Source organism: Trachurus trachurus (assembly GCF_905171665.1).
Source record: "Trachurus trachurus genome assembly, chromosome: 15".
Classification (NCBI taxonomy): Eukaryota; Metazoa; Chordata; class Actinopteri; order Carangiformes; family Carangidae; genus Trachurus; species Trachurus trachurus.
The window spans coordinates 7,776,892-7,801,531 of record NC_139906.1 but is presented as its reverse complement, the minus strand read 5'-3'; the positions used below and the strand labels follow the sequence as shown (position 1 = coordinate 7,801,531).

The window sequence follows — 24,640 nt, the reverse complement described above, 5'->3', positions numbered from 1 at the left end:
TTCATTTCCGAGGAATGAATGAAAGTTTTAGAAACACTCGAGACAGCGATCCAATATGGCCGCTCTGTGCATCAACAGTGAATAAAAGGTGAACATTACACTGTTTATCAGCCACTTAGTGCTGTTTTTCATTATTAAATTAGTTGTAGTAGTCAATAGTGTTGTGCAACTTCTACCTGTCGACATGTTATATTGCTTTCATACCCAAACTATCATGCAGTGTGTAGTTATGGCCTGGTATTAGCTAACAATGCTAACAACAATAATAAAAGCTAATCAAAGAGTTGTTTTTCTGACTTGTAACGGATTCAGAACTGGAACAGTGTGTGTGTGTGTGTGTGTGTGTGTGTGTGTGTGTGTGTGCTGAGCTTAAATTGAGCCAGTGCTTATTTTGGAGACTTGGTCTTGCGTTGAGACTTATCTATGTGTAAAACCACAGAAATGTCTGAAATATCTGTCTGATTATTGACCCATGATTACTGAGTGAGTCCTCGTCTGACTCAGTTCCTAATATTTATCTATTGTTCCTTTTTCTCCCTCTTCAGATATACTATAGGCCTCCTGTCTGTCATTGTGACCCTATTTGATAATCATATCTTCGCTGATTGTTTTAAACATTTTAAGAAATGGACATTTTTATCTTTTTTTTGTTTGCTTACGTGCATCTATTTTCATTCTTCATCAGTTTTCCCTGATGGTTTTCTTAAGGGTAAGACAAACATTGATGTGTCAAGAAGACATATTTTCCATTTTCACTATGTAAAGCACTTTGAATCACATTAGATTGTATTAAAGGGGATATACAAATAACAATTAGTCATTATATAATGCTGAAAACAACAACATAATCCCTACGTAGATTCAGACCAGCAGTCTTTTAATGGTGGTAATAAAAAAATAAAAATGAATCTGAGCAAATGTTGTTTAGTGGTCCACATCTCACCTGTTGTTGTGCTGTCTCTGGACAGACACAGACACTTAGTAAAATAACCCTACAGATGGATGAAAAGCAGCTTACGTGCATCTATATTTTCATTCTGCAGAGCCCTCCTGTAGCTTTCTGGAGGATGGTTGCATCACTTCCTGTTCGGCAGATGTTTGTGTTGAGAACAGTTTAGATTGATATTTCCTGGGGACAGTCGTATCGGACAAAACATGCTGCAGGGAAATAAAAAAGCACAGTCCGTGAACTGCAATAACTGACAAGGGTTATGACCACATACAGCACACATTATCTGCTGCTTATCACAAGCTCGCTGCGTCAGTTCAGGAGCCAGTGGAGGTAGAGACAACATAATGAAAACTTGACTCAATGTCAGATAATAAACCAAGATATTACTGGTCTCATTTGAAAAAGAAGTATTTGTGGTGTTCACAGTATTTGCACACAGATGCATTTGCTCCCATGAGTGTTCACAGGATGTTATAGCCATTTAAATAGTCTTTCTACTCATGCGTGTTGTGTTCCTCTTCGGGATTATCACTGTTTCCCCTGAAGCAGTTTGTTTATGCAGTAAAAGAACGACCCCTGCTTCTTCCTAAAGTTGACAGGCAGATTTCTCTATCGAGATGTTTAAGAGCCAAAAAATACTCTTCAAACAGGAAAGAAACCCTTGTGAAGTTAAGTGCTACGTGCTACACGTTCACGAAACAAGAATCTTGCACAGACTACTTTCCTTTTTCCACCGAGAGTGGTAGATTGGTTTCGTAGGACGTGGCTCTCAGAGATGTTGTGGTCATACGTGGTGTGAGGAGTTGGAGACCTGCACCTGTACGTAAATGTAGGTTAGTAAGACCAAACCAACAAACCAACAGGAAAGCTGCAGCTACACTGCATTTGTTGCATTTCCAAGCTCCAATCAGCTCCATCAGAGTCCAGAAACAAAAGTTATGACTCACTTTGCTAATTTAAATAATTTTGGTTAGTTCAGTGAAATAACTTCATCATCACCCAGACTCACTCACCCAAGTGTCAAAACCTCAGTCCACAGAGAAATGCACACAGCTTTTATTCAGAAACTCAGCCTTAAAATGAGCCGTCAGGACTTCCTGTAACTTTGTGATGTCACAACAAAGCAGTCATCACTCTCAACTGGACCTGGACCGACCATCCAACCACTGCAGGATTTGGTTTCTCAGAGTGTTTCACCTGACATTGAATAACTTAGAAAACAATCAGCCAACCAATCAGAAGAGAGGTCCAGAGCCTGTCAGTTTAAATATTCAGTGTAAGAGTTTAAAACACTTAGTGTATCAGTCTCAGCATTTTTGGTTAACACAGAAACTGTTAAACTGCTCAACTCTGCCTGACCTTCTGTTGCTATAAAACACACCCTGACATACTTGTCATATATCCTGTTAGTTGAGCAGTGGTTAAACAGAGAGAGAGAGAGAGAGAACGGAGAAGATAAAGACATTATAAGGACTGCAGTATGTTAAGAAACACATACTACTGTGTGTGGAAAGGTAAAACGCAACCTGCAGCCTGTTCTCAGTCGTCCCCTAGCTGCAAACCAAAACACTCTCCCTTTTGTTATCACTATCACTTTCTTATGTGTAATCATCGACTAGAGGCTCCATCCTCCAGGACTGTATTTGTTCTGTTGGAGGTGTCAAAAGGCATTGTGGGAAAAGTGGGAAAAACCGCCATTGAAGGCAGAGATAAACCAGAAATTGAAAACGAAAGGAATTCCTGGAATGCATTTACTATCGCAGATAAGAATACAGGACAATGGCTGTACTGTGTAATCAGTAACCTCACGTCACACACACACACACACACATACACACACACCTTTCAAACAGTCTGGATTTCTTTGCCCTGCCTTGATGTACACATAATGTCATTCAATAAGTATTTCCACCCTGTCATGAATAGAGCCATGATGGAAACGTAATATCTGTGACTACAGTTGTGTCTTCGTACAGTTACTGTACAGTGAGCTGGTGGAAGGTCAGATGGACCGTGCATCTCCTCTTACAAGTGTATTTCAAAACAACATTTACACCACGTGATGCCTGTGAACTCCCTGCAGCTGAGCTTGTGCATGAACATTACGATTATAATAAGGCCTGGCACGCAGAGCAGAGCAGATACAGATCATCATATCTTGAGGCTGTAAATGTAAACTTGAGAGCACTGTCCAATGCTGTCTGTGTGCAGGAAACACAAGCACTGCTGTCAACTATACAGGATCTGATTACAAAACAGTACATTTCAAATATTTTGAATAATACTGATGCTAAATATGATTACTTCCCACTGGTGTTATATCAATGTGACACCTGTTTAGATAGCTACAGTGAAGAGAGAACAGGGAACGCGGATAAGACATTATTCGTTAGTTAGTTAGTTAGTTAGTTTAAGTTTATTTCGGACATGTTAAAAGAAATAAAACATAATACAGAAATGGACAGACATAACATATAAAAACTTTGCAAAAACAACATATGAACAAAAAAAGAAATATATATATATATAATAAAAAAAATAAAAGAAAATAATTGAAAAATAAAGGTAATTTGATTTTTTTTGTTTTTGTTTTGTTTTGTTTTGTTTGTTTCATATCCGAAAAGGAGTGGGAAGAAGTAAAACTTATTTACTCCCACCCCTTATTCATAAATTATTTATCAGGTTATCTAGTCATTATAATATATACAATAAGCTAATTTATGAGTTATTTAACTGGATTTATTCTAATATATTATTATATTTATATACATATAGATTTATTCTAACATATGATTACTAATCTTTATCTCTCTATATAGTCATATACATATAAAAACATATACAAACACATTCATACATACAAAGACAAACTGAAAGTAACATGAACCAAGCAACAAATAACTAAGTGGGTAAATAATACCCAAATAAATAATAATAAGCACCTTGTGGTTGTCAGACACCCTCATTTCTGTACATACTGAAAATCATTTCTTTGTATTTCTTTTTGAACTGGATTATGTTTGGACATTCTTTTAACCCCACATTCAAACTGTTCCATAGTTTAGTTCCACAGATAGAAACACAAAAGCTCCTTCTTGTTGTTCGTATGTTCCTGATTTTGAAGTTAAATTTTCCCCTTAAGTTGTAACCCCCTTCCCTTTCAATGAATAATTTTTGAATATTTCCAGGCAGTGAGTTGTTTCTTACTTTAAATATTATTTGAGCTGTCTGTAGATTAACAAGATCTTTGAATTTCAGTAGTTTTGACTGTAAGAAAAGAGAATTTGTGTGATCCCTATATCCTGCCCTATGAATGACCCTTACAGCTTTCTTTTGCAGAGTGATGAGTGGATGTATTGTGCTTATGTAATTATTCCCCCAAACCTCTGCACAGTAAGTTAGATAAGGAAGGACTAGTGAACAGTATAGAATACGGAGTGTTTTGTGATCCAGAACCTGTTTTGCTCTATTTAATACTGCAATGCTTCGTGACACTTTGGTTTGTACATGATTAATATGAGATTTCCAGCTGATTTGATCATCTATTGTAACCCCCAGAAATTTGATCTCATTGACTCTTTCAATAGCAACCCCATCCAATTGAATTTGCATTTGTGTATTAGATCTGCAGTTCCCAAAGAGGATTATTCTTGTTTTGCTCAAATTTAATGACAGTTTATTTCTATCAAACCATAGCTTAAATTTAATTAATTCTGTATTAATCTCTTGCATTAGGAGTTGTAGATCACTACCAGAGCCAAAAATACTTGTGTCATCTGCAAATAGCACTAGCTTAAGTACTTTTGATACCATGCATATGTCATTGATATATAAAATAAACAACTTAGGGCCCAAAACTGACCCCTGTGGGATGCCACAAGTAATGTCCAAACATGCTGAACAATAGTCACCCAACTTCACAAACTGTTTCCTGTTGTTCAGGTAACTCCTCACCCAGTCCAATACTGTTCCCCTGATGCCATACTGCTCTAGTTTCTTGATTAATATGTTATGATTTATTGTGTCGAAAGCTTTTTTTAGGTCTATGAATATTCCAACTGTATACTGTTTCTGATCTATTGCATTTGTGATATCTTCAATGGATTCTATTAGTGCCAGTGATGTCGTTCGTTTAGATCTGAACCCGTATTGGCTTTCAGAGAGTAATTTGTGTTTGTTTATGAATTTGTCAAGTCGATTATTGAAGAGTTTTTCTAAAATTTTTGAGAATTGAGGGAGTAGTGAGACAGGTCTGTAGTTTGTGAAGTGGTGTTTGTTCCCAGATTTATACAGAGGTATAACTTTTGCTATTTTCATTTTGTTTGGCACTGTACCAGTCTGAAAGGATAAGTTACAGATATATGTTAATGGTTTAACAATCCCCTCCATCACATTTTTCACAACAGACATATCAATGTCCTCACAGTCAGTAGATCTCTTATTAGTGCATTTTGAAATTATATCTATAATTTCTTTCTCCTTAACTGCTGTGAGGAACATTGAATTCAGATTCCTTTCAATTAAGTTATTGCTATCTTCCTCCGCTGTTTCTAGATCAGGGATTTTTTTTGCCAGGTCAGGTCCAACACTTACAAAGAATTCATTAAAACTGTTAACTACTTCATTCATGTTATACTTTTCGGAGTTATTAACAATGAAGTACTTAGGATAGCTTACTTGTCTGGGACAGTTTTTTATTACAACTGTCCCAGACAACTTACAACTTATTACAATTACTTGATTCGCTATCAAGTGTAAAGCACATTATGTTTAGTCCCAATTCTACGGCTGAGTCCTTTACAGGCTGCATTTGATGACTGCATTGCACTGTCTGCTTCAAATGTGGCTGAGAAAATCATCAGTCATGGGCCGACATATCCCGCAATTCATTTTGCACTGGTGACGAAATCAAACAACACGACACAGAGCCACTTTTTGATTTAAATATTGTGTCAGTTCAACAGCTAATGGTACAACTAACCTAACAAAACCACCGGCCTTAAAATGAAAGTAAAGTTATAAGTTGCACAGCGTAGATTCTCCATAAACCAGACCATCTGTACAATAGCTACAAAGGGCCACATGTTCATTGGCCAGTCCTCAAAATGTTCTTCTACACATCTACACCTTCAATTTGATCAACACAGCTACACTCTCATTGTATTCCACTATTGTTGTTTTAAAAAAAAGAAAAATATGAGAGATTATCTAAATAAATCAACCAGCAGATGAGAATTCAAAGACACAACTCAATACACAAATAAAGGTTTACTGAAATCAAAAATCCAGTAAAACACAACAAAACTAGAAAATTTCCTCTGGGGAAATTTTGAATGGGCCACGGGGCTACTGCCGGTTTTGCCATCTCTGTCAACATGGGAATCAAACCCACGATCTTAAGGTCAAGACAGAGCTGATCAGACAGACACATGATCATCTTTCTATAAGCACTGATATGGAGGAGCTGCAATCACATTAGGTTAACTGTGTGTGTGTGTGTGTGTGTGTGTGTGTGTAATCACATGAAGTTAACTGTGTGTGTTAGAGTGTGGGAGAGGAGTGCGCGCTTCTGCATTTGTATAGTATGCTACCTGTGTGTTTTGATGTGTGTGTGTGTCTGTAACTGTAATCACATGAAGCTGGTTCTAGAGTCTGTGTGTGTGTGTGTGTGTGTGTGTGTGTGTGTGTGTGTGTGTGTGTGTGTGTGTGTGTGTGTGTGTGACTGACTTGACACATGTTATGAGCTGCATCCTGTGTCAGTCTGATTTAGCTGTGTGATAAGCGCCACAAAACTCCTCCCTCCCTAATGATCTGACTGATTACACCTGTGTGGCAGCCTGCCCTCAGAAGTTACCATGGCGACTTTAACTGCTTACATTTTACTGTGTGGAACAGTGTTGTGTTATGTCTGTTTGTGTATGTGTGCATGTGTGACTGTGTGTGAGCGTCTGTGTGTGTCTGTCTGTGTGAGTGTGCATGCCTGTGTTTGTGCGTGACTGACAGAATTCATTTCCTATGGACATCCTCTGTCAGTCTGGTTTATCATGTGTCTGTGTGGGGCTGTGTTTAAAAACATCTTAACGAGCGGCCAGGCTGCACCTGCACCTGTTCTATTTATAGACGTTGATAACGAGCTGGCCAGTACAGCTGGACCAACTGCACACAGAGCAGAGCAGAGCAGAGCAGAGAGATTTGAGCTTGGTGCAGCATCCGAACAACAGCCCATAAAAAGAGAACCGTACCTCTTATCAGAATGTGGTCATGACCATCTGGGCAAGGAGACCTTCCTGAGCATTTTGATGTGCATTAAATGTTTGTAGGGCAAAAACTTTTCTCAGAATCGCAGGTTAGAAAAGGGGGTCATTTCTGCTTTTCTCAAAAAATCAGCTCCTACTTTTGTATTGAAGTCAATGAGCCACTGGAGCGGGTCTAGCTGCACAAAGAGGCTCCGTAATAAAATTCTGTAAGTCTGTCTGCTGTTTTGAGCACATCATATAAGACACGACAAGTGTGGCTACAAACGGTGAGGAAATCATGTGTCTAGAGTTTAATTTGTGGCCGTGCTGACAGTTTATCCAGAAAAAATCCAGAATGTTTTTTCACTCTCTCTCACTCTAACCGATGATGTCACGCGCTTTGACACGAACATTCCGTCCAATACACACCCATTATAATCTCATAATTTCTCCAAAAATGATCATGGTCGTTGATCAGGGATTGATCAAAAACTATATGACCTATCAAAACGTGGAGTAATACGACAATACACAAGACTTGTGTCTACTGTTTAAAGTTTAAATGAAGTGCTTTGCCCGGGCACTGATCCCTGCAGCTATTTCATAGCTGTAGGGATCAGTGCCCGGTGCGATGGCCCGTGGCCCTAACTAAACAGAGGTCACACACAACAAAGAACCAAAATAGGGAAATATACTTGAAAACAAACTGGCAGTGGCTACACGTGTCTAAAGGCAAATACTTCTGTGTTCTAGGGGTTGCACGACTTCAGATTTTTTAAAGTCGACTCTAATGTTATGAAAGTCGAGTCGACGTCGACTAGTCGCTGATGACGTCATTCATATTTTTCCCATCATAAATCACAGGAGGAGGGAAATGCTTTGCAACAATCTGTAGCTTTTCACTGACAGACGCTCATGCACCTAGAAATTAGTCCACAGAACAGCAGCTTTATAAACAACAAGCTGTAAATCTGTTTGTTTTTTTGTAACATACACTCCTATACAAGTGCAAAAGATAATACTGTACTGTCCGTTAAACAATTAGGGAGGAAAACGACACACAGGCCTCGTCACCATCACAGTCCTGCTCACTCACAGTTTCACTCACAGTTTTTGTTTTTCCTGGTTGGTTGTTGTTGTTGTGCGCGATGTAAAGCTGTCCATATGAGCGGAGTTTTTTTTTTTTTTTTTTAATTGCCGGCAGCCCGGACACACTGCCCGCGGAAGCGCTGTGCGCGTCCTCACGGGCGTCTCGCAGGCAGCAGCTTCTCCTGCTCTCTCTCTCCGCGCCGGTCAAACATCGACCCGTCTGTAGCTACTCGGTTTTCCACACACACAGGTCTGTCTCTAGCGCTGTATGGATGTGTGTCTTGTGTGCAGACGCAACTGACAAATATTTATAGACGGACAAACTTAATCTTCATTTATTTTATTTTGAAAATTGACCGGATTCTCTCGCCTTTTCTGTGCCCGACTTCCTGTCTGGTACCATCTCGTTCTATCTAGCTTGACGGCGCTCGTATTTTTTTCATTCAGCGCACTCAGCTGTTGTTTCAAGCCGCTCTTCTCTCGTTTTGTCACATGATCAGCGACTAGTCGACGTCATGCTCAAAACGTCATTGTGGAGCAGTAAAGTCGACTAGTCGATTAGTCGACTAGTCTGTGCAACCCCTACTGTGTTCATATTAAAATTGAAAATATGGCAGCAGCGGATCCCTACTCTTTCATGACCAAGCCAAGATGGCGTCCATAGAGGGAGGAAAACATTTTCTTTAAATCCATATTGAGCACATCATCTGGCCACGTCTATTTCTCTGATAACAGGATACAGGTGGATTACCGGTACATCATTACATCTTTTTATATTCTATCATTATATAGGCTACTTTTTACAGTCTATGGGTGCAGCCCTTTACAGTCTATGGTGCAGCCATAAAGAGGATGCAGCACATTTGCTGAGGGCGGGGTTTACAACCGCCCAACCGCGGGAAACATACGAGGACAGGAAGTGAAGTTGAGACGAAAGGAGTGTTATCAAAATAAAACAGGAAGACAGGAAGTGTCTACAAAGATAAGGATAGAGAAAAAAACATGGCCGAAGATATAGAGATGTGATCAAAGAGAGGACAGGATGCCTCTTTATTACATATCTTAGTGTTTTTACATTTCAATTTAAAAACCTACAGAACCTTAAATTGTGAGTTTTTAATTTACATTTTAGAAGTTTTACTGCAAAAACACAACAAATCAGGTCTATTTTTTTTTTTTTTTTTACCTTACAACAAGGACATTTGTGTATTTTTCTGTCAAATATTCACTGTGTTGTTCATCTGGGAAGGATTAGGACCACAATAAATAAGTTAATAAAAGCAAGTCTTGAGTGTAGGCTACATGCAGCATTTAAGGACCTTCCCAAACTGTAAACATAAGCTTCAATCAAACTGCTGTGCCCGTGTGAAATATAATTTTTGGGTGGAGCATTAAAACCTCTTTAAAAACTTAAAAGGCCCAACTAAAGCTGTGAAGAGCAGAGGTGCCCGTACAGTATAAAGCGTGGATATTCACCCACTAGGTTTCGCTTCCCTCTTTGTATGCATTTACTTTAGCATATCACAATATCACTTACATTGATACTGATGGGTGTGGGGTGTCACATTTCCTCTCAATATAGTGTCTGAGTTGAATATGTGAAGATGGGGAATGAATATTAGAAAATTTTGACAAAAAAGTATATTATTTCCTCTATTTTTTATGACAAACAAGATATATACGATGAGATGAACCTGGACATTACACATGGATGTGATTCTGAAGCAGACGTGTACAGTAGGCGTTCAAGGTTTTTCTGCATTTGTCCAAAAATACTGCACCAAACAACTTGTTCCCTGGATTATATATTAAAAAAAAGGAGCACACGGGACAAACAACATCACTGCATCCCATTACGCCTGACTTCAGGGCAGGAGCCATGTTTGTCTGAGCCTTATATTTAGGCTGCAATCAGCCTCCCATTCAAAGAGCAGGCTGTGCAACAGAAGTGGTTTGGGGGAACTTTAATGAGCGGGGCTTGTTGACGAGAGGGTGGAGTATCCCTCTCCAAAAAAACAAAAAAAACAAACAGGTTGTGAAGTGTGCTGCTGCTGCTGTGAAGTGGGAGGTGAGCAGACGACATGCACAGCCGCTCCACATCCACATCCACGTCACTGTTTGTTCCTGTGGACGGCTGAATGTGTGAGTCTGTGCCTGTTGGGGTTTTCAGCGCAGGTGCTTAATGAGTAAGTGTGTGCTGCTACATGTACAGTATTTCCATGTAATCGCATAAACGTAGGGTAGAGAGAGTGTGTGACATTAGCTAGGGTGAGGGGGATTTCCTCCAAACACAGGCCTCCTCCTCCTTAAGCTTTGATCATGCTGCTTCTTTGTAAAGGTGTTGTGGATGAAAGGTCCCACAGGTTTTCAAGTACTGCAAGACTTGTGCATTACTTTTTTTTTTTTTTTTTTTTTACAAAATCAGACAACAGAACCATTAAAGTATTATTTTATAGCTATTAAAAATGACTCATTTGTTCGTTCTCACCTGCCTTTTCTGGGTAAACACAAGACAGATGTTGGAAAAACATAAACTTTAAAGCAGAAGTAGCGATCTGGTCGTTTTGGCTAACTTCTTGTCAGCCGATGGAGTCAGCAGTCCCCGCCCTCGTCCCTACGTCACCACATTCACGCGCATCCCTTGGCTGCACACACAGAGAGGACCGCCCCTTTATGCCGTTCTCTCTCCTCATTGGATAAAGGTTGTAGGATACATGGAAAGTTTTCTCCTCGGCTTACAGCAGAGCAGAGTGACTGACAGACCCGTGTTTCAGACCAAACACTCTATATAAGTGATTGCTGTCGGAAGATATAACTATTTAAGACTTATATTAACACTTACTTATTCTTTTTCCGCTTACTTCTGCTTTAAGAAACAGGAAAGAAAAAACCTGGAGAAATCACAAATCATTTTGATAATATGACCTTCGATAGGCTGCCGTAGGAACAGCTGGAGAACATTTGAACAGATGTGTTGCACCATGTCAGTATTGTTTTTTAATTAAAATGACAAACCCCTCCGGATATCTGGTCGTCGTTCAGTGAACCAGCGCTGGTTGGTTGGTCGCACAAAGAGCGGAGCAGAACTGTGCTGCTTTGTGCAGCGGGCGACGGCCAAGCTTGTGATGACTGTTTACTCAGCCCCACTCCGACTGAACACTGCCACTATTCATCCCACGCCAACACACTCAGGAGCCCGGTGGAAAACTGGACACACACACATTGCAGACACACAGACATTACCATAATATCAGAGTTAAATGTCACTCTGTATAACAGTGTTTTAAAATCTAAATATCATCTGATTTACTTAAATCTGTGTATCAAACAAACATACATATCCCAGACACATGGTTTAATAATAATCTCTGCCTCTTCTGCGCTGTGCATGCTGGGATATCCTCAATTCTACCATTGACCTTCAACAGGTGTAATCTATTGTGAGAGTGGATTTTAACACAAAGACCTTTCTTTGTGTGTTCATACTGTAGTCTTTCTCTCTCAGACTACACACAGGACACACACACATATAGGGTGGGTGGGTGGGGGAGACTGTACCTGGGAGGATGTGGAGGAAAAGTACGTGTGAACTTTGACAGCAAGGTTTTCTGAGAACTGCAGTTGTGAACAAAGAAATTATCACTATGAAACAACAGAGGGTGAGGGGGAAAGAACAAAACAATGTGAAACCACTTAAACCACAACTTTAAACATTTAACTCTTAAGTTTTAAACGAAAATACTATGGAACGACTCTGCTACAAAACATCATGTACTTGCACTTGATCGTAGTGACTATAAGAACACAATACAATAATATGTTATAATATATATATAATGAAGTCTTTCATGTTTTTATGTACTTATATAGAATATAAGGAAAAACTGGCAGCTTCTTTAGCATTAAATGTGTAAAGGGAGTAGAAATGAGGTACAACAGCACCATCTTGTGGACAGATGCCGTCAGTCCAGATGTGACAAAACCACGCTGCACAGACTGAGCTGCATGTGACCACAGAGGAAAAAGAAGATTTTTCTTCTGCTGAAAGAGCAACTGATCAGTGTCACTGTGGATTATTAATGTTTTTATTGTGTCTTTAGAGACAAACAGTGAGAAAGTGGTGCTAAAGACTGCATTTATTACACTTTTATCATGTTCTATTATTTAATTGTGCACGTGCAAAGAATTTGTATTTGTGAAAAAAAGAGACTGTGAATCAGGTTCAGACAAAGATTTCAACTTTACCTCAAAACAGCTGAGTTAGATAAAGTGAACAGATAAATCATAGATGATAAACTTTGTATTTCAGACTTTAAATGTATCTGTCTCTAGCAGACAATAGCATCTTCTCAGGTATATTGTTTAAGTAAGCAGTTGTAATCAAAACTACTAACTTTCTGAATTTCCCTTTGGGGATTTATAAAGTTGTTCTTATTCTTATTTTAGCATCCGATGAAAATATTTTGTTTCTTGGATGAAAAAGAACAAACAATAACAAAAAGGCAAATCATTTTATCATTTCATTTTTGATATGTGAACTTTTATTAAAATTTCAAAAACAATATAATTTACATAAGTCATTTTTACTGCAGACTGTGCAAAATTATTCTACTGATGATTCACTGCATATGTTCCAGTGTAAATGTGATAATACAAAACAGGAATTAACCTGTATGAAGAAGCTTCAGCGTGTTTTCATAGTGGACGTCCCTAAAAGCCAGATAAGAGAATAATTCCTCTGCTTTCTCCAGACTAGTCTGGGTCATGATAAACAGATTAGATTACTGTCTTCAAGTGAAGAACAGTGTTACCCTCTCCTTATATCCAGATGTGGACTTGTATTATCCTGACTGTCAACCTGCTGCAGCCACTCAAACGGACACACGGCTCAGTAGCAGCGTCAGAGAGAGGCTCAAACATGTTTTGGCTGTTCTGCTGCAAACGTCAGAGAGGCTGAGAGAAGACGACAGGAAGGAAAGGAAGGAAGCTGATTGGCTGCTCAGGCGCTCCTGGTGGTGGTCAGACACTGGTTGACGACCTCCAGCAGGGAGGAGTTCTCCAGAGCTGCTGCCACTCTCTCCTTGTCTGCCAGCTGTTTGTTCACTGCACAATGCAAACAACAGAAATAAGAAAGAAATCACGTAACAAATTCCTCACATTCAACAACGAGCAGTGACTGATAGCACAGTTCAGCTTTTATAGGTCATGGATACAAAGAGTTATTGGAAGAAAATGGAAAAAACAAACTACCGGTACCTGCTTCCTCTGATGCGTGAGTCCCAGGAGTGATGTGGACATCGATCTGAGTGGAGGAAAAGACAAAACACTAGTACACAGTAACGCTACATGTTTAACATTTAGACCATTTTCAGTAAGAGTCAGATTTTAAGTAAGAATCAAATGATGTTGAATGTGTGTTTCTATAGTGAACAACACACGTCACACACACACACACGTACTTTGAACCTGTTGGGCAGGGAGCGCAGCAGCTTGACTTTGATGGACAGGCCGATGAGCGTTGCCATGCTGCAGTGAGGGATTGTGGGAGTGAACTCGATACCCACAAAGTTTTCTGCATCATTAACCTGAGAGTAAGACAAGCAGATAGAAAGAGACTTAATAAAACAAGACTCAATGTATTTTACTTCCCTAATTAAAAACTGTCAATAAGATTTCCTGAAGTTGTTAAGAATAAAAGGATGTTGTAGTGAGACAAAGATGTGTCAGTCACTAAATTTAAATACTGATTAGTCTGTTATATTGTTATTCTCTCCATTTACTTTGTGGTAAATCTAAAAAAAACAAAAAAAAAACAACCCCAACACACAGTTATAGAGAGTCCTTACCTTGACTCTGAACTGCTCCACCACGTTGAGTTCTTCCAGAGACAGAGGATGCTCAGGGTCGTTGATGGATCTGATCAGATGTAACTTCAGTTAAAGAATTCAAGACAAAAGAAACAAGTCCTGGACTGTAACCCTGTCATTACACAGTCTTCCCATGTAGCCAACACACAAAACATACTATATACTATAAAAACTTCTCAAGGATCATCAGCATGTGCTTGCAAACCAGCAGCTTTTTCTTTTTTCTTTGCAAAAGTACTTCTGTGTAATCTTATGATGTTAACAATGTTTGTTTTCCATTTTAATGTAGGCCTACTGGACCCCTGGAAGATTAGTTGTTGCCAAGGCGTTAACTCATGGGGATCCATATTAAACAATAAACAATTACATCATCAATGCTGTGAAAATCATGGAAAACTGTTTTGTTACACTCACTGTTCTTAAAGCAATAAAATTACACTTATTGTGTCCATGCAAATTCTCATTTGACATCTCTAGGAAATTGAATCAAGTCAACTGGACTAGACTGGTTAGTCTGAAAAAGCCAAGTCATTCACCATTGTTCAGACCATAGCCAGTCTAGTCTACAGGAACTGATGAAACCACTTGGCTGAGGGGTGAAACGTCTTCAAAAGACAAAAACCAAGTCCAATTGCTTGATTCAATGGCCTCGAGATCACTTACTCCTGTTTTATTGCCAATATATAAGAATAACTTTTTTATAATTTGTAACATAGTATAGCCTATATACTTCACCTATCTTGCCTACTAAATAAAGAGCTAAATAATTATCCCACTGTTTAATCTCATCAGCCTGAGACACATGTATAATAATATAGATAAGGAAAAGTCTGTTATAACTGTTTCTCTGTAACATTTGACGGTCAGCTCTGACATGATGCAACAACCTGTAACGTCAGAGAAAATACATGCTGCGTGTCTGAATATTACATAAACTACATTTTATAGACTATAAACATAACAATCAGATCTAAAAACTAGTAAAAAACCAGCGGAAGACAACAACAACAACATCAACAACAGGATATCGAAAATCTCTCTGTCGTCGATGGGGTCGTGGACGTCTTCATCCTCGTCGGCAGATGTCATCAGCCTGTCCCCGGACCGCTGGAAGATCACAGGGTTGGCGTTCTCCAGGCGGGTTCCCCCGGACATCTTCACGCTTTGGTTTAAGGTTTAATCCTCGTTAAAATAGTAAAATATCAGTGTCTGAAACTGCAGCTTGCTGCGCAGAAACAAACCAAACACACTCCGCAAACACCGGCCGGAAACTACGGAAAGCGACGGAGCCCAAATAGAGTATAAAGCCTGTCTTAAAGAGACAGTGCACCAAGAAAAAAACAAACAAAAAAAGCTCCACTTATAAAAACACAAATATAGGCTACTGTGACTAATTATTATCATCGTGAATAGAGATTGAATTTGTCATATACGTTTTTAAGATATAGCTTTAAATTAGGGCTGGAGAGTAAAAGGACAACTATTAATTTAAAGTAGCCTACATTTCGAAGTAAATACTTGAGGTGTTTGTAGGCTACTTCACTTACAACTATGCAACTATATTTCAGCTTAAAACATTGTACTTTTTACTCCACTAGCCTACATTTATTTCTCAGCAGCACATTCACAAATACTGTTGACAGTTTATCACATAATCTTTGCTAAAATTGATCCAGTCTATTATAACAGTTCTGCAGTAAATCCTCTATTGATTATGGATATAATATGTAGTTTGTGTTGATAATGTATTAGAAAGACAGGTGTTGATCAAACTGTGTGGAAATGAAATGTTCCTTTACTCGATGGTTGTGACTCATCGTTTGTCCAGCAGGTGGCGGGATCTGCACATTTTAGCTTTAAAACTGAAACGCCATTAGTGTTATCTACTCTGTCTGGCCTGAACTACAAAAAGTAACTTGCACAGGCTGCAAGTTCTCGTGTGTCTAATGACAGGTAAAAGTCATAATGAGTCATTTTAAAAGTCTTTTGATTGTGTGTAAGAAACTCAATCAAACACAACATACAACTCATTCACATTGTAACTATGGCCTTAAAGGACCCGGACTCTGCTTTTCATCTCTGGATAATGGATCAGTGGGAAATGCAGAAGGATGAAATTCACTTTATCTAACTCCTTTACAGTTGGTAATTAATCATGGTTAAAGTTGAGACCAAATGAGCTCCTATCATACCAGTAGATGCCAGTTTTGCTGAAATCAGGGCGTTTCAGCTTTCAGCAGAGACTAATTTAACGGAAACCCTTTAAAGAAATAAAAACATTACATTCTTTAACGTTCTTCGCTTGTGCAATATTGAGATAATCACATCATCTGATGAGATGCGCCTGTGGTCACATCTGAGGTGCTGATTTCACAGAGACTGAATCTTAATGAGCTGCTGAAGTCAGTGGAAAATGCGGCAGACCGGTCGATATGAAAAGCTTCGTTTGAATATGTTCACCTTTTTTAAAAGAAAAAAGAAGAAAGAAAAGTGAATATAATGAGGTTGCATTACACTTCTGACACCGACATGACACTTTGTAATATAAATGTCACACAGAAGGGCAGCAGCAGAAGAAAAGGGCAAAAATATTTTACTAGTTATGGAAATCTGGGCAATGTTCAAGATCCACAAACTCTTTTTTAAATTATTAACCACAGTCACGTTTCTTTGCGTAGGAATAGTGTTTCTTTTTTTCTCTTGGTTTGTTGAAGGATTACAGATAAAGCACAAACACAGGAGTTAAATATCTCTGATTTATGCTGTGCACACCCACAAAGACAAGTGAGAGCAGATTGTCAAGACCCTGCTGAAGTTTCCTTGGTATAAGATTTCATCTGGTGGAAAAGAACAAAACAATTCAGCGTCCTGCTTGAAGTCACAATATTTGTGGGAAATGAACGCTGTTTGAGGCTGGTTAGTATTCAGAGAGGTTTTCACTTCAACATCTCTGCAATTTAAACCAGGCGAACAATGGAGATAAACCAGTGTGGTTGACACATGTACCAACCCTGCTGTCCTGGCCTGCAGCTGCCACACACTGTGTGTATTAGATGATTAATTCTGGTTTGTTCTTAGTGTTTCTGTGCACTGCAGGTCCCATATTTATATAGAACCAGATCTTAATCTTCGACTGCTGCTGATGGGCCCAGAGCCGAACACCTGATGTGCATGTAATGAGGCCGCAAAGCCGGTGACAACCGGTTACGCCACCTGTATTATAAAACGCACGCAACAGGGCAGCAACTCGGAGAAACAATAGCAGAATATTTTCTTACAGCTGTGACCATTTGAATGTGATGTCTTTAGCATTAATCCATCAACACAGACAAACAGTGGCGTGCACAGACTTTTTGAAGGGCAGGGGCGAAAAGAAAAAAAGGGCACATACAGCATGTCCTCGCCACTGAAGAGGGCACTTTAGCACGCATTTTGGCTCCCAAGAGGGCACTTTAGCACGTATTTGTGTGCACACCACTGCAGACAAGGCTGGTTTATAGAGTCAATAACTCAACACGGTCTTAGTTTTACATTTATAGGGTCTGTTTGCTTCTAATGCACATCATCAGAATTGATCTGATGGAGTCTGACTAATTTAACACCATCAGAAAAAGGCTGCAGTCATAGTCACACTAGAGCTCCTACACTTCTGCACCTAGCTTCTCATATAATATCAAAAACAACACCTGGCTCCACCTTTGATTAGCAGAGGAGCCCAAACTTTTCTCATTCAGGATGAAATCACAGCACACACTGAGGATTCAGGGTCCTTGAGATGTAGAAAATTGCATGAATATGGTTCTTGTTGTGTTTAAACATGGTAAAAAAAAACTGAATTCAAATACTTGTTGGTCACTCAGGAGGAGAGAGTCTTCAAGCTTTTTGAACAGAAACTCAACAGAAGACAAACACACACACACTCCTGCATGTGTCTGTATGCAAATGTAGCTCCGAGGCCACAGTATGGAAATGACTGACTTGACTTTAGCATGGCGGCAACTTCACTGTTTTTTTCAACATTTCTGAAGTGACAATGCTGCAACCAATTATCGAGAAAAACACACATTTCAATCTGTCAGTTTTAGATTGTTTAAGATTTGTTACTGGGTGTATAATTGAGTCCAGAGGGAGCACAGCTTTGTGTACTGTAGCCTATAGCTTTATGGCCAGTAGAGAAGAGCGGGGGATGTATTATCCTGTATTTTGTTTGAGAGTCTGTGGATCCTCAGAGATATTTGCAGAAAGAAAGATACTCTCCATCATTTATGATTTACTGGACTGAATATTCAATCATGAGGTCAAAGTTAAGCAGATGGCTGAGAAATACAAATAAAGAGGTTGTTTTTGTTTGCTTGTTTGTTTAAAGAGGAACTATGCAGGATTTGTGGCTTAACTTTGCTACATTTTTACTTTAATTAAACAGCTTTGGAGTAATTGTGATGGTTTAATAAATTACTTTGCAATGATTTTGCAAGATCAGGGCCTCCGACCTGGTGTCCCAGCTCTTGTCTCTGCACACTGCAACACAAACGCACCCCACCTGTAATCTCTTATTTATGACATATTAAACTACACAAATATACATATCTTAACACGGTATATGATATATAATGTTATGTAACGCTCTATTGATTGATTTCTTGCCACTTTCATTGTAAACAAATGCACATGGCCAGGAGGAAGGTTAGCAAAACAGCGGGAAAGCAACCAGACTTGCATAGTTCCTCTTTAGGGCAGGAATATGGGCCGAACAAAGATGGAAAATTTAGAATAAGTTGAGCATAAACCATATTTAACTTAACCATGTTCATGCATCTTGCACCATAAATAGAGAAAAAAAGACCTGTTATTGTAGACATGACCATTTCACCTGCTGCACGAGGAAACATTGACCCTTCATTGATAATTTCTGTCTAATATAAATAAGTGACCAATATATAATGAAGAAATCTAACCTGCAAATGTGAACAAGCAGTGCACGGAGCTGCCAGCCATCCAGCGTGTTCCTAATGTGCAATTGAGAAGCTAATAACTGTGTTTTGTATAATTGCAGCACTTTACAAATCTTCACATTTTCTATCCAAGCAGTCACTTTGTTGCTTCATTTAAAGCAGAAGTGAGTGATCCGGTCGTTTTCGCTAATGCTGCGTTCCAGGCAGGCTTTTGAAATCGTAAATTACAGCTTCAAGTCACAATTTACGACTTTGTAGCGTTCCAGGCAACCCACTCGTGTTTTTCCGACCTGTTTTACCGGTGAAAGTCACTCTAACGGCCACTCGTAACTTCCGACCGGTGAACTCGTACCAGATCGAACTGGTACCACTTCACGGTCGGAAAAATACGAGTTTCCTTGAACGCACCATAACAGTCCTCGTCGCTACGTCACCACATTCACGGCGTTCCTTGGCTGCACACACAGCCCTGCATGCCGTTCTCTCTCCTCATTGGATAAAAACTGTAGGATACGATAAATGTTTTCTCTTCGGCTCAGAGCAGAGCAGAGTGACTGAGAGACCCGTGTTTCAGTCCAAACACTCTATGTAAGTGATTGCTGTCGGAAGATATAACTATTTAAGGCTTATATTAACACAAATATATCACTCACTTCTGCTTTAAATCTATTGTTGGTGTTTATTTCTATGTGTAAGGCTGGTTGATGCTTTAATCACCTTTAAGTGTTTCAAAGGTACAAATTAACAACAAAATTGTCACCGACGCTTCAGAAGTGAAGTGTCTCATTTACCAAAACACTGTGACTTACCTGACTGTTTTTCATTTGGTGTTTCTACTCCAGGTGTTGGGGTTCGATGGGAAACTCTGAGTGAGAGTTAATTAATGATGTCGTTATTTGTCTTCAGGAGCGAGTCTGCAGGGAGACACAGAGGGAGAGAAAGAGAGAGAGGGGTAAACAGAGGGGCATGAACCAGGTTGATTGTTCAGGCATTTGTTATCTTACATAATGGTCGAGGTTGTCGTCACACACTGAGCTGAATGTGAAGAAGGCTGATGAGACGCACTTCAGTCAGGAGTGTGAGAAAATCAGTCTCAGTTCAGAAAGATCAGCCCTGTTTCCTGCAAATTATGTTTGTGTGCAACAAAACTTCCACAGGAAAAACACTTTTCCAGGAGTTTTAATTGCAACAGGATTCATGTAATAAGGATATAATTTCAATTTATGTATTTGGCATGTTGTAAGTTTGTAAGTTTATGAAAGTCATGAAATTAGATCTATTTATTTTCTCAAGCTTTCAAACATAAATGTTTCAGATAGACATGGAGGTGGTTGACATGAATGATAAGCATATAAAGCACCTAATCATAACTATAAACATGTTAAACAAGGCTGTGGTTACTACAAGTCGATAGATTACCATTACAAATTTCAAGAACTGCTCAAAATCAGCTTCATTTTTATGTACCGTAAATATTCAAATAAAAGCCAAACATACAGACGCCCATCTCCTATGCTGGGCCGGTTCTGGCTTTCAATTAGAAGCCGGGTCAATTTCTGTTTTCTGCAAGTTCTTGTGAATGTACAAAACCTCTCAAAGCCCCTGTTTGAGCAGTTTCTAAGCTGTTTGATTCGTGCTGGAGTTCTTAACGGGCCTGAAAATTTAAATGGGGGTCATTTTCGTTTAAGCTCGGACCCCACGTGGCCGGACACACGAGCATTAATTCTCAGCCCGAACACGGCCCAAGAAAAAGGAAGCCGGAGCTTAGGCTATAAACAGTCTATGGCCCTAACACTTATTTATTTAGAAAAAGTCAGAGTCAGAGTCATTTATTTGCCATTTGCAGTAAAATCGGCATTGGAAAACAATTACGAGAGATTCACACTTAAGACATACAGTAGGACTGTGAACATACATGGATAAATGATAAGACAGTTAGGTACATAAAGCATAAAATAAGATAAGAAGGACACTGCCCCCAGATATAGGCCCACAATCGTCTATAAAGTTTAATTGGTGAATGTGTGCTCCAGGTCCAGCTCTTTCCTTCTATTCTTACTCTTTTAAACAAGAACCATTTGACAGTATTTTATATATTTGCTGAGCATAAGATCTGTTCAAAATTAAATAAAAGCCTGTCCCATATAGACGCCTGTCTCTAATATAAGCTGGGTCAGTTCGGCAGTTGAAAGCAAATAAAAGCCTGGGCTTCTATTGGAGAATTTACAGTAAGTTACAATGACAAAATGGTACAATCATAGTGGCTTCTCTCCTGGTTATAAAATACAAAAAAAATTTACCTCCAGTATCAGATAATGCCTCTGTGAGTTTAATTGTTTCTTGTGGTGACAAGTGTGGGTTTTGAAGAAGAGCAGTGTGTTGTCGGCATAGAGGCTGATTTTACGATGTGTGTGTGGTGTGTGTATTCGCTCTGATGTTGTTTTGGCAAACGGCGGCAGGGGATACACCTCCTCTGCCGCTGATGACACTTATAAAACCATTAAGCCTTTTACAGTCAGTCGGTGTCTGCGTGTGTGGACGTCTCAGATGTTTCATTTATCTCGATTGAATTTTACAAACTCGTGGTCTCAGTTGCAGATCTCCCGTCTGACTGGTGGTCTCGCTCCTCCTCACCAGCTCCACTCTCGGTTTATTTAATGACAGTCACACAGGCTGCGGCCGCTCAGACGCTGCTGAGGGGAAATGAGCCTTCACAAAGGAGTGAGCAACACGACAGCTCCCTGATAGCAACATGTAATAATTTACTGCCACAGATCTCTGCACTCCAGCACCGGCAACATTATCCATCAATCACACACACACGCATATTCACACGCCCACAGAGCTTCACACTCAGGCACACACTCATTCAACTCATGTAATGTTCTCTGTTGGAGTCTATTGGGGGAGAAAAGGAGGTTGTGAATGAACTCCAACACTGTCACTCTGCTGTCTGCCATTTTACATAAGGCTATTATTGAACATGTCTTCATCCGCATTGATGTGTAAAGTAGTAAATCCTACACTGTCAACATGACACAGAACATCAACATTAACACTATATTATATAGATTAAGGCCATGCTATAATAATTTCTAAGATAAAGCGCCAGAACTAGAGTCGGGTCTTAACTCAAGCAGAAATACCACATTAAAGAATAACTTTTGAGTTTTAGTGATGTCGCATATACTTATAAAAGCACTCATTACACAAAATTGAGTTTAAATTGACCACTTTACCTCAAATCATGACCTTTTCTTAAATATACCAAGTAGTTGTGTGGCCCATACCTAACCAAACTGTGAAAATGAACAAGATAATAATCAGTCAAGTAAGTTTGAAAGTAATTATGTCTCATCTTTTGATTTCACACAGGTCAGTCAGTCTCTGGTCTCCTATGGGGAAGTCCTGTTATTCATTTCATCCTCCTCCCTGCTTGGTCAGACTCTCTCACCTGATGAATTCTTTCTTTCTTTCCAGCAGAGTTTAATAAGCACCTGAAATATGGTGAAGTACAGCAATAGTAGTGATATAGCTGCCATGTGAAGATTGACGTCACCATGGTTCAAAGAGACTTCCTGTCAATGAATTAGAGGTTAGTTTTATCAAGCAAGCATGCTAAATATTCTCTTTTCGCTGCTTTTCTCACACTGTAACTTGAATATGAGCATTTACCAATGTTTACCTCTCATGAAAATAGTCTTTATCTGCAGTCCTAGTTCAATCTACAGTTCAGGACTGGATCACAATTCACAAGGGGACTGTACACGTCATATAAATATTTATTTTGCACAACATTTCCCATTAAAATAAATCGGATTAGATGTTAAAAATATCAAATAATTCACTTAAACATGGTGCAAATCTTCACAAGGTGGTATACATATCGTACAAAATATTATTTTTTAACTTGGAATGTAAATACTTTTATCAAGCAGAAGGAAAAAGTAATCCCTTATCTAAAGTGTGATTTGATCCTTGGGAAGAGTTTTGAAAAAAGAGTTTCCTGCACATGAAATATTTGGGATAAAAGAAAAAGCCAGAGCTGGAGGAAAGCTTGTTTTTTTCCCCTCCACACTGTCCTGTGTGGTCTGTGCATCTGGTTCAGATCCTCGCTCATTAAATTCTCAACACGATCTGCAAAGCTTAGCTTGATCACAGTTTTGAAGTTTGGTGTGGGCTGAGCCCGTGGAGGTCATGAATTTCCAGGCAGAGCTGCATCAGTTAATGCTCAAATCCATGCTGGCAAGAACAGAGGATGAGTTGGCTTTATTTTCTATTTTATTTTATTATTTTTGTGGAAATATTTCAGATGTTTGGGAAGATGGATCAATGCTTTGGCTTTTCCCCCGCTGCTCTGTTCCCTTGTGTTTGCTTCAGATTGACCGCTAAACATCTCGACGGCTCTTGTGTGTGGGATTCACACAAATAAAAAAAAAGAAAAGATCTGCTGGTGGAAGATTGCAAAATGGACACTTTTTGATGTCTGGTTTTCTTTATGCAGCAACGTTTCAGAGCCTTTTTGCTTTGGCTGGTCTTTTGATTTCTCCCAGCCGGGCATTTTGGTTAGTTTTATTTTGTAAAGCCTCTTTTTTTTATTTAAAAAAAAAAAGCCCTCTTAAACAGCCACGGCTATGTGGAATTATCTTTTAAAAGCTATAAATGTAAAACCTTTTGAAGAGTCACCTCCTGTCAGATCTCCCAGTATGAGGGAGCTATGAAAAACCAGACTGCCTGGTGGTGAGAGAGACTCACATTGAATTGTGAAGACCTCAGTTCACACCCTGATTCTGGCAAACATCCAGACTTAAAAGCCAGAATATAGAGTTTCTAAGCGATTACAGCACTTTTCAGATACAGTCTTTCATGTTTTTGTTTGTGGAAATGGTGCAAAGTGTAAAGAAATTGACTGAGCAGCATGTTTATGTTCTAAAAGCAGAGAAACAATGGAGACAGATAAAAAAAACAACAACCCCAAAACAACAAGCTGACAGGCAAACAGAAAGACAGCCGAGCTTACTCAGCAGCCAGCCAACCAGTGAACCTGAGGACGGCTCGACACCGGGGGGTGCCGCTTGTTTTTCTCTCTTTCAATCAAATTTGTGTAAGATAGACTGTGATGAATGCACCTGCTGTTTGTGGAGAGATAAGGGAGAGAACACACCGGCACAGAGAGGGAGAGAGAGGGAGAGAGGGAGGGTTTCAGAGTTCAGAGCTGGAGGATCTTAACATTGTGGTACAGCGCGTGCAGACAGTGACACATGGGAGCGTGGAGGTAGAAAGTGTTTCATATCGACTCAACCTCACACACAAAAAAACACAGAAACCAACATGTGAGCTCAGAGAATGTGTCAGACCTTCACGTGTTTAAATCCAGTGATGGGAGAGATACTTTTGAAATGTAATAGACTCTCAGTTACTACAGTAATTACCTGTTGTTTGCAGATGTGCCAGATGCTGCAAAGAGGCAGAGCTGATTAATGAGTGTTATAGGTTTAATCAGCTGCTTTACAAAAACAACACATTCTGATGTAATCTCCTTTG

The 24,640-nt window shown here is 39.3% G+C and overlaps 1 protein-coding gene across 1 annotated transcript; it reads right to left on the bottom strand.

Annotated features, from left to right (window-relative positions):
- Positions 1-12,794: 12,794 nt before the first annotated feature.
- On the bottom strand, positions 12,795-15,412 carry ciao2b (cytosolic iron-sulfur assembly component 2B). The gene is made up of 5 exons (XM_083987597.1): positions 15,163-15,412; positions 14,124-14,193; positions 13,737-13,862; positions 13,534-13,579; positions 12,795-13,380 (listed from the first exon to the last, which is right to left on the bottom strand). The coding sequence occupies exons 1-5, from the start codon at positions 15,297-15,299 to the stop codon at positions 13,277-13,279; spliced, it is 483 nt and encodes a 160-aa protein (XP_083843723.1). The 5' UTR covers positions 15,300-15,412; the 3' UTR covers positions 12,795-13,276.
- Positions 15,413-24,640: the final 9,228 nt, after the last annotated feature.